Below are 12,313 nucleotides of genomic sequence, written 5' to 3' on the forward strand. Positions count from 1 at the left end.
TTTCTTTATCAGTCTTGCTGGAAGTCTGTTAGTTTTATTTATCTTTTTAAAAACCCCAGCTTTTTGTTTCATTGCTTTTTTTCTATGGTACTTCTATTTTCAATTTCATTGATTTCTGTTTTTCTCTTTATTACATCCTCTTGCTTGTTTTGGATTTACTTTGCTCTTCTTTTTTTCTAGGTTATTATGATGAGATTTTTCCTCTTTTCTTATATAAGTTTTTAGTTCTACAAATTTCTCTCTCAGCACTGTTTATCTCTGTCTCACAAATTTTAACATGTCATTTTATCTTAATTCAGTTCAATATATATACATATTTTTTATTTCCCTTGAGATTTCTCTTTGACCCGTAGATTATTTAGAAGTGCACTGATTAATTTCAAAGTATTCTGTACCTCTGTTATTTGTTGCACACACATTTAGGGCTGCTATGTCTTCCTGGTGAATTGACCCTTTCATCATTATGTAATGTCGCTCTCTTCTCTGGTAATTTTCTCTGCTCTGAAGTCTACTTTATCTGATAAATACAGCCACTCTTGCTTTCTTTGGATTAATGTTTACATGATATACAAGGGGTCCTCAAAAAGTTGATGGAATGATTCATCTTATCTTTCAATTCCATTTTTTCACAAACTATTTGCATTGCTCACCTATATATTTCCATGCTTTCACATTCTACCTGCGATGTTATTACATTTAAAAAATTAAATTTAAATGTCACTAGATAATGGTGATAAAAAGCACTTGAAAGAAGTGGCTCCTGCATTTGCAAACAATATTTTGGGCTACACCATATCATTTTTTACAAATATATCTAATAAAAGAGGTAATTATAAGGATATTTGCCAGAGTATAATGAAGTCCAGTTGTCATACATACTTGAAAGTAAAAACAAAGAAGTGCATTTCTGTAAATAGGCTAGGATTCAGATATTTCATTAGTTCACTATCCTACGGTAATTTATAACTTCTAACAATTTTTTTATTATGTTACACAAAAAGAGTTATAATGCCATTATTTACATAAAACAATTTGGCTTTTCCTTCCTCTCTCAAGTTTCCATAATGCATCTGGGCTTCTAAAATCTGCTAAACTATAACATAACCTATGCTATAATATACCATACCTTTGGGTAGAATTAATGAATAATTTTATCTCTACATTTCTCACAGCATATACAATATCATATCTGTTGAAAATCAATTTCTTCCTATCAACTTCAATTTCTTCCATCAAAGAGCTTAATTTTTTATAGAAATATAAAATATATAACTAGATTCTTGTAATTGCTTAAAATCTTTTTTGCACTGTATTTTGCTCTAGGTTAAATCAATTTTATATGTAAAAGTTTTAAAAGGCATCCCAGAAAAATTCTAAAATAATTCTGAAAACCAAATTTCCATACTTTCCACCTTAAATTACCTATTGGCACTGGCATCAACTACTAGGAAAAAAAACAAACTTTCATATCAAAAATACTTGTCCACATTCTTACCCTTGCTTGGCCACGGATGCAATAAAACAATCTGTCCTTTCAAATTTCATAGAATAAATTTAAAAAGTGAATGGAGTACGAGACTAAATTTCATGAAATGTCATATATCTCCTTTTCTGACACCTTTATCAGCATGCTGCAAAAACTAGTATAGCAGTCTCTTCTGAAGTCTTACAAAGTTCACATTTTCTAACTAGGGCTCCCTGTAACCCCTATTCAGTTGTCAGGCATTAGAAAAACAACAGTTTTCTTTGTTATTTTTTTGGTCATTATTAGGTTTTGAAATAATTCAGTAACCATTTCAACCATGTTGTGCCTTTTACTCTCTTAAAAAATCAGCCATAAAAACAAATTGCTGAATCTAAAAGCTGGGCCAGGATATGAAGGAACAAGGGCAGAAATCAAACCTAGAAATAAAAACACCACAAAATCACAGCAGCAGAGAAGGCCAATTCCATTACAGGAAAATGTGGCAAATGCTGAATATAAACCTCTAACTCCCAAAATTGCTTTTCATTGTCTGAAAAGTTCTCTCCTTTTGGTTGGAATGTATTACCTTACTATGGTAAGAATGATTCTCATGCTACACAAAGGACTAATTAGAAATCTTAGATTGATTTTTTTTAAGAAAAAATAATTATTATTTTGTCACAGTTTATTTAGTACACAAAAGTTTTCAAAAGATGGAGTATATAAAGGAAATAAAATGATCTGCAGATCTATATAACTATGAAAATACAAGCATTTAAGTTTAGAAAATAAAATCATTGAACAAAGATATAAAACCAGTTGGAATTTATCACAATAGTTTGCAAAAATTACTCATGAGCTTTATAATGATAATGTGACATTATCGTGCTAACCTGAATTTCCTCCCAGATGTCTTCATCCAGTAAGGTAGCTGCTCTATGGTGCTGCAAAGGTACTATCAGGCAGTGCCCCTCAGTAAGAGATCGGAAGTTGGGTAAACATAAGTAAACCTAGGGGGAAAAGATTCCAAAGGTGAAATGCTATTGTTATTTAGTCTCAGTTGAAACAGATGAGCCCCTAGCAGGGAAAAACAGCTAATATTTAATAAAGTATACTTGCTTATAAAGGAATGTTTTTTATTTTAACATTTTTAAAGAGATATAATATTTTTAAATTTTTTTAAGTCATGAAGATGGCTTTTAATAAACTGGAAAGTAAGAGCACTAGTCTTAATTTTCACTGTTATACATCAGACAAAAATTAAGATTAGCCAAGGAAGGACAGAATGAATGACAGACCCTTTATCCTTGATTTGATGGAGCTATATACTTTGAAAACCCTTAAAACAGCACAAGTTTTGCAAGAATAAAAAGATACATGGCCTGGTGATGGTAGAATAGTCTAACTGATGTCTATCAATCAGGCCCACCCTTATTAGCCAAGAAAAAAAAATTAACCCAGCTAAGAGGGAGAAGAAATAACTTGAAGATTACTTAATGCTGTTTATTTACATACATGTATTACTTAAAAGTTGGTGCTATTTTTCCATTATACACAAACTGTCTTTTTTTTTTAAAAGTCAATTAGTATCTATGCAGTGAGCGCATGGTTTCATGAAGAGCATAAATAATACTCTGCAAAGGAGTTTGGTCTTATTTTCTATTATTTTTGTTAGGTTTTGGTTGGAAATATTTTTCATGGCAGGCATTATTTATTGATCTATTTTACAAAATAATGAAAATTTTTAAAACTTTGCTGAGAAAGGACAAAGTAAGAGTAGATACAGATATTTACCTAAATTTACAGTAATTTCACAACCACATTCATAAAAAGAACAGACATTCCCTTTAAGAGCACTGGGAATGTCTGTAAGCAACTTAGAAAATGAAATACTGAAAGAAATAACTAAACTTCCTACATGATTACTAAGATAATGAGCTAGGTACAAGTGTCAATCATAGGTAAGAAAACTACAATAAAGTTCATTTTTTAAAGCATTATAAACATAATTATCACCTAAAATAGGTATTAAAAATCATTTTTCCCAAACGAAAATAGACATATAAATGAGAAAAGAAAAACAGATTAATTAATACCTAAAATAAATAAATTAGAACAAAAAACAATTTGACAAAGTGAGCAGAGACATTTATTCATGAATCAATAATTACTGAGGGCCTACAATAATGCCACACACTGCTCTACAAGCTAGGGAATCAGCAATGAGCAAAGAAACACAAATCTCTTCTACAAATCTAATCATAAGGAGTTTGTGGGGTGCTAAATGTCTGTGTTCCCCCAAAATTCATACATTAAATCCAGCAGGATTCATATATGACATGATGTCTATGTGGAAAATCATAAAGAATCAACAAACAAACTTTTGGAACTAATAAGTGATTATAGCAAGGTTACAGGATATAAGGCTAATACACAAAAGTAACTGTTTTACTACATACCAACAATGAAGAATTGGAATTTAAAATTTAAAATACAGTATGATTTATAATAGCACCCAAAAAGTGTAATACTTTGGTATGAATCTAACGAAATATGCACCAGATCTAGGTGTGAAAAGCTGTAAAATTCTGCTATAGGAAACCAAAAAAGATCTAAATAAGTGAAGAAATATTATATTCATAGATTAGAAGACTCAATATTGTTAGGATTTCAATTCTTCTCAAGCTGATCTACAGATTCAACGCAGTCCCAATCAAAATCCCAGGAAGCTATTTTGTAGATCAAAAAGTGATTCTAAAATTTGTATAAAAAGGCAAAAGATCCAGACTAGCCAATGCAATAATAAGAACAACAAGGCTGTAGGACTCATGCTACCCAACTTCAAAACTTACTATAAAGCTATCATAACCAAGACAGTGTGATACTGGTGAAAGAACAAACACAGCAAAACAGCCCAGAGACAGGCCCACATGAATATAATCAACTGATCTCTGATAAAGGAACAAAGGCAATTCAATGGAGAAAGGATGGTCTTTTCAAAAAATGGTGCTGGAACATTTGGACATCCACATGCAAAAAACATAAATCCATAGACAAATCTCACACCTTTCACAAAAATTAATTCTAAATGTAGAAGGCAAAACTATAAAACTTCTAGAAAAAAAATCACAGAAGAAAATCTAAATGACTTGGGTTTAATGAGTTTTTAGAACTTACCAAAAGCATAATCCATTAAAGAAAAAGTTGATAACCTGAACTTTATGAAAATTAAATACTTCTGCTCTATAAAAGACACTGTTAAAAGAATGAAAACACAAGCACTGGGTGGGAGAAAATATTTGCAAAATGGATATCTGATAAAGAACTTGTATCAAAATATACAAAATATACAAAAACAAACAAACAAAAACCTCTTAAAGCTCCTCAACAAGAAAACAACTCATTTAAAACATGGGCAAAAGATCTGAAGAGACACCTCACCAAAGAAGATATACAGCTGGCAAATAATTATAAGAAAAGATGCTCAATATCTCTGTCATTAGAAAACTGCAAGTTAAAACAACAATGAAATACAACATTAAAAATTACTAAATCCAAAAAAGTGACAATACCAAATGCTGGCAAAGATGTGGAGTAACAGGAATTCACTCACTGATGTTTGGAATGCAAAACTGGTAGGTACTTTGGAAGATAGTTTGGCAGTTTCTTACAAAGCCAACTATAGTCTTATCATACAATTCAGCTAGTATTAACCCAACTGATTTGAAAACTTAGGTGCACACAAAAACCTGGATGTAAATGTTTATAGCAGCTTCATTCATAATTGCCAAAAACTGGAAACAAATGGGATGTCCTTAAACTGGCACAACCATTACAATGGAATATTATTCAGCAATAAAAAGAAATGAGCTATTATTCCAGGGATAGATACGGAAGAAACTTAAAAGCATATTGCTAAATAAAAGAAGCCAGTCTGAAATGACTACATCAGGCATGAGTCCAATTATGCGACATTCTGGAAAGGGCAGTAGAGACAATAAAAAGATCAATGGTTGCCAGGAGTACAAGGAGAAGCAGGGATCGCCGAACAACAGGAGTCCTGGGGATTTTTAAGGCAGTAAAACTATTTTTTTGATACTTTAGTGATGAATATATGACATTATATATTTGTCAAAACTCACAGCATACTTTTATATTACAAGCTTTTTAAAGACTTATTTAATTATAATACCCATAAGAAAAAAATACTCAATTCATAAGTATATAACTGATGAATTTTCATGAAGTACATAACTGTATAATCAGCACTACATCCGGAAACAGAACAACACCAGCAGCTAGAACCACCCCTCGCAAATCATCTTCCACTCACTACTGTTCCCCAAAGAATAACCCTTATCTTGATTTTTTATTATTTTTTTTAATTTTTAATTCTTTAATTTTTTCTTTTTTTTCTTTTTTTTTGATAACTTATTATACATACATGTGAGGTACAACGTTGATTTTCAATAATTGTGTACAATGTGTGACGGTTAAACTGGATAGTTAGCTTATTCATCATCACAATACGCAACCATTCTTTGTGTCTGTTGACAATTCCTCATAAGCCCCCAGCATTTTAAAGCACAAAGAATGAACCTTCACATATGCAAATTTTAAAAAATTATTTAGGAAATCAAGGGATCCCAGTAAGGAATGGAGACTGTGACAGGAAAATCTAATTGTTTACAAATGCAGGAAATAATATACCTGAAGAGGGTAGAGAGCAAAAGGTGCTGACCTAAGTAATTTTGGAAATGAGTGGAGTCTGTAAACTAAAGGCAAAAGCAATTGGACATACCCACTATACTCTAGTTTAAAAAACTGTTTCCCACAGGGGTACAGGTTAGCAATTCTGATACTGCTATACAATTGAATTGGAATTAAATGGATGGTGGAGTGGGAATTTATAGATAAGCATGCAGAGGGGGCTAGAATAATTCATGTGGATTAGAGTTGAAGACATCAGTATGAAATCATGTTTAGCTTGACATAGACACTGATGATTAAAAACAGAAAAATTAACAGATATGTATATTAACACAGGTTAGTATACACACATATATTTCTTTTAGTATACACACATATATTTCTTTACTCTGTCCCTGAGAGGGACTAAAAGAAACATCCCAGTAGCAATGATATCCAGACCCTGGTTTCTAATACATTCTCCAATACCTCGGAGAAATGGCTGACTCCAAGACTGGGTCAGAAAATACACAAGATTAGCCCAGAGCATTTTATCATTCCAGAAAGTAAGAAAATCCTCAAAAATAAATAAATAAATAAAAAGCAAAAACCCCATTCATGGGGGTATGTCAAAAAGATACAGGAGCCAACTAAAAGTGTTCTCAATAGCCAAAGCTGTAAGAACTTGAGCAACAAAATTAATAATGTAGTATCTGGTTATAATAGAACACATAAAATAAGTATCCATGAGTCCATAATGACACAAAAAAATAATTGAATAAATACATAAGTAAACAGGTGAGAAGAGACAAATCTCCCATGCAGAAAAATTCCAAATAATTTATGTAGGAGAGCGCCAAATCCAACAGAGAGGAGACATACTCCTTAAAACTGTCAAGGTTATCAAAAATAAGGAAAGTCTAAGAAACTGTTCCAGCCAAGAAGAGCCTAATGAGACATGACTACTAAATGTAATGTGGCATCTTGGATGGGATCTTGGAAGAGAAATAGGACATGAGGTAAAGACTAAGTAAACCTGAACAAACTATTCAGTAACAATATCAGCACTGATTAACGAATCGTAACAACAAATATACTATACTAGTAGTGTAAGGTGTTAATAGCGAGCTATATGAAACTCTATATATTATCTCAATTTTTCTGTAAATCTAAATATTTTCTAAAAGATAAAGACTATTTTTTTAAAAAAAGGATGTGCACAGATGACTTTTATTAAAAAAGGAAGGAGGAGGCATGGATAGCTAATGAGAAGTTATTAACTGTCTAACTAATGAGTGCTAAAATACTTTCAATAATGTATTTTGGATCTAAGATGTTACTTTATATATTAGAAATCCAAGCCAAGTAAGAATTGCTGAATTGCTTTGAAATACTGTTTCAGCTTAAGGGCATAGCAATTCCTTTGAAACTCATTATCATATATGATTAACTTAAGGAATAACTAAAGGGAATAATTTGTTATTATTTATTCGGGTTAAGAAAGTGTTCTATTTGCTACAATGAATGAGACAGGCAGTCAGATACAATGAAATTCCTTCTAATCAATATTTCAAACATTTCTATATTGAAATATTTACAGTGAAAGGCTTAAGGTAGATGGTAATTTTTTAGAGCAAAGACAGCAGAATAAACCATAGAGGGAGAAGGAAAGATTCAAATGACTTCATATCCTTCAGTATGAAAAGCTTAGTCCAAGAGGGAAAAAACAGATTAACTCACAGTAAATTGAAAGCAAAGAGAAGAATTTAATACCACTAGAAATGATTAATTGGAAAATATGGATTACCTCACAGCAGAAGAAGAAAACTAAGAAGGGGAAAAAAATGTATGCAAGAGTTGAAAAAACAGAAATGTCTGTTACTGGCCAACAGTTTTGGCCAATGAATGCCTACTTTGGGATGCAGCCTATAAAGTAGGAGGCTAAAAAATGGCTTGTACACTTAACACCTCTGTGCCTCCCTGCACCCAGCCTGTCTTCAGTATATCAGGGAAAATCAAGTCATTGAATAAACACCCCGAAACTTCTCCTAAGGCATTTTAGGAAAACTTTAAATGTTACTTGATGTTCAACTTACACTTACATTTTTAAAGGTGTGGATGATCAGACAAAAGGGGAATGAAATATTTATATGTAAGACGATAATTATAAAAAAGAAAATGTTTATGTGAAAGTCTGGAAAGAAAATTAGAAAAATTAATACAAGTAATTGGTTAAGGTTTTTATTTTTTTATTTTTGGTTGAATTTTCAATGGAATTTTTATATTTACCTTGTTAGTAAAGTATGGAGGGAAAGAAAGAAAGAAGAAAAAGAAGGGAAGTAAAAGAAACCAAAATCCAAACAGATAAACTGACTATCATAATGACCAAAAGATATTAAAGAGCAGGTGTGTGGGTGGAAAAGGGTGTGTGTGTAAGTGTAAGTGCAAGAAACAATTAAAAAACATGTAAATATATATTCTCCAAACTAGTAGCTCCCAAAACTAGAATTAATTCATTCAACCTCTTCTTTTTTTTCTCACACACTCCACTCCAGGCTTCTCTCCATTTCATCAATGAAAAGCTCATTTCTTCCTCAAGGCTTTTCAGTCCCCGATACTCCTTCCTGAAACATTATTCATTCATATCTTCATGTCATTTCCTCTTTTCCATCTTACCTATCTTTACCAACATACCTCAGAGAAGACTACCACAGACACTGCTTGATGTGGTATGTTCCACCATCGATGTGGATGTTCCACCAGAGCCACTGCCACAGCCACTACCACTGCAAGGGCAGCTTGCGACCACAGCCACCGTGCAGGGGGCCTGCTAACAACTCAATGGCATTGATACAAGGAGTGTCACCAGTGGAGACCAGAGAAAGAGCTGAGCATAATATTTCATCCAACAACTACAGAATATACATTCTTATCAGAACACAGAACATTCTCTAGGATAGACCACATGTTAGGTGACAAATCAAGTCTCAACAAATTTTTAAAAATTGAAATCATTTCAAGCATCTTTTCAGACCAAAATTGTTCAAAACTAGAAGCCAATAATAAGCAAAACTCTGAACACTCTACAGCCACATGGAAATTAAACAACATGCTCCTGAATGACATATGGGTCCAAAAAGAAATTACACAAGAAATCAAAAAATTTCTCAAAACTAATGAAAATAAAAACACATCATACCAAAAACCTGTGGGATACTGCAAAAGCTTTAATAAGAGGGAAGTTTATTGCAATAAATGCTTATATCAAAAGCATAAAGATTTCAAACAACCTAATGTGACACCTCAAAGAACTAGAAAAACATAAACAATCCAATCCCAAAATTAATAGACAGAAATAATTAAGATAAGAGCAGAACTAAATGAAACAGAAGCCAAAAAAATGATCCAAAAAAATCAATAAAACAAAAAGTTGGCTTTTTGAAAAGATAAACAAAATAGACAATCTACTACTAGGCTAAAAAAAAAAAAAGAAGAGAGAAGATCCAAATAACAAAAATCAGAAATGAAAAAGGATACATTACAACCAATACCACAGAAATACAAAAACTCATTAGGCTATTATAAACAACTATATGCCAACAAATTTCAAACCTTGGAGAATATGGATAAAATTCAGGACAAATACAAACCACCATGACTGAACCAAGAGTAAATGTAAAACCTGAATATACCAATAACGAGCAATGAAATTGAAGCAGTCATTGGCAGTCTCCAAACAAAAAAAAGCCCAGGACCAACTGGCTTTACTGCTGAATTCTAACAAACTTTTAAAGAGAAATTAATACCAATTCTCTTCAAACTATTCCAAAAAATTGAAAAAGAGGCCACTCTCCAAAACTGATTCAATGATGCCAGCATCACCCTGATACCAAAACCACACAAAGATACAAAAAGAAAGAAAACTACAATCCATTATCTCTGATGAACATATCAACAAGTATCTTCAACAAAATTTTAGTAAACAGAATGTAGCAACACATCCAAAAAAATTATATATCAAGATCAAGTGGGACTCATCCCAGGGATGCAAGGATGGTTCAACATAAATGAGTCAATAAATGGGATAAGCCATATCAACAAAACCAAGGACAAAAATAATATGATTATCTCAATAGCTGCGGAAAAAGCATTTGACAAAATTCAACACTGCTGGCCGATAAAAATTCTCAGCAAATTAGGTATAGAAGGAAAGTATCTCAATACAATAAGAGCCATATACAAAAAACCCACCATCAATATCACCCTGAACAGGAAAAAGCTAAAAGCTTTTCTCTTAAGAACAGGAAAAAGACAAGGATGCCCACTCTCACCACCCTATTTAACATAGTATTAGAAGTACTAGCCAAAGCAATCAGGCAGGAGAAAGAAACCAAGGGCATCCAGACTGGAAAAGATGATGTCCCTGTTTGCAGAAAACCTTAACAATTTCAGTAAAATTGCATGATATAAAATCAACATGCAAACACCAGTAGAGTGTGTATACTCCAATAACAAACTAGCAGACATCAAGAAAGCAAGCACATTTATGATAGTTACCAAAAAGTTACCTAAGAATCAACTTAACCAAGGAGGTGAAATATCTCTACAATGAGTACTACAAATCACTGTTGAAAGAAATCAAAGAAGACACAAAAAGATGGAAAGACATTCCATGCTCTTGGATTGGAAGAACTAACATTGTGAAAATATCCATACTACCCAAAGGGATCTATAGATTCAATGCAATCCCCTCAAAACACCAATGACATTTTCCATTGAAACAGAAAAAAACAACACTAACATTCATATGGAACAACAAATGACACCAAATAGCCAAAGCAATCCTGAGCCAAAAAAAATAAAGCCCAAGGCATAACACTACCTGACCTCAAATTATACTACAAAGCTACAGTAACAAACCAACATGGTACTGGCATAAAAACAGACACTAAGACCAATGGAACAGAATGGAGAACCCAGAAATCAACCTGCACACTTACAGTCAACTGATCTTTGAAAAAGACATCAAAAACATACATTGGGGAAAAGACTGCCTCTCCAATAAACAGTGCTAAGAAAACAGGACATCCACATGTAGAAGAATGAAACTAGACCTGTACCTCTCACCATATACCAAAATCAACTCAAAATGGATTAAAGACTTAAATATAAGACCTGAAACTATAAAACTCCTAAAAGAAAACATAGCGGAAACACTTCAAGAAGTAGGACTGGACAAAGACTTTATGAATAAAACTCTGAAAGCACAGGCAACAAAAGAAAAACAAATGGGAGTATATCAAGTTAAAATGCTTTTGCACAGCAAAAGAAAGAATAGACTGAAAAGAAAACCTACGGAATGGGAGAAAACATTTGCAAACTACACATCCAACAAGGGATTAATGTCCAGAATATACAAGGAACTCAAACAACTTAGCAGTAAAAAAAAACAAGTACATCCATTAATAAATGGACAAAGGAGCTCAATAGGCATTTCTCAAAGATATACAAATGGCCAACAGACACATGAAAAAATGCTCAACATCACTAAGCATCAGGAAAATACAAATCAAAACCACACTGAAATATCATTTCATCCCAGTTAGACTGGCCATTATCAAAAAGTCAGGGAATAACAAATGGCTGGTGAGGATGCAGAGAAAGGGGAACCCTCCTACACTTTCGGTGGGACTGTAAATTAACACAGCCATTATAGAAAATAGTATGGAAATTTGTGAACAACTACAGACAGAACTACCATATGATCCAGCAATCCCACTGGCTGGGTATATACCCAACAGAATAGAAATCATCATGTTGAAGGGATAACTGCACTCTCATGTTTATTACAGCTCTATTTACAATAGCCAAGATATGGAACCAACCTAAATGTCCATCAAGAGACAACTGGATAAGGAAAATGTGGTATATATACACAATGGAATACTATTCTGCCATAAAAAGGAATGAAATTCTGTCATTCAAAGCAACAAGGATGAACTTAGAGAAAATTATGCTAAGTGAAATAAGCCAGGCACAGAAAGAGAAATACTGCATGTCCTCACTTATAAGTAGGAGCTAAAAAATAAACAAATACATTTTTAAAAACTAAAGAAAAACACAACAATCACAATACCTTGAAATTTCAAAAGGAGAGAA

The 12,313-nt window shown here is 32.6% G+C and overlaps 1 protein-coding gene across 4 annotated transcripts in view; it reads right to left on the reverse strand.

Moving 5' to 3' along the window:
• The window catches only part of LOC134375475 (CWF19-like protein 2), a 99,574-nt gene that overhangs the window by 15,988 nt on the left and 71,273 nt on the right, over window positions 1–12,313 (reverse strand). For all 4 annotated transcript variants that reach the window (XM_063093924.1, XM_063093925.1, XM_063093922.1 and 1 more), the window contains exon 14: window positions 2,359–2,475. In XM_063093924.1, coding sequence (XP_062949994.1) covers window positions 2,359–2,475 — 117 coding nt within the window. The remainder of the gene's footprint in view (window positions 1–2,358; window positions 2,476–12,313) is intronic.

The sequence above is a fragment of the Cynocephalus volans genome, chromosome 4 (assembly GCF_027409185.1).
Source record: "Cynocephalus volans isolate mCynVol1 chromosome 4, mCynVol1.pri, whole genome shotgun sequence".
NCBI lineage: Eukaryota > Metazoa > Chordata > Mammalia > Dermoptera > Cynocephalidae > Cynocephalus > Cynocephalus volans.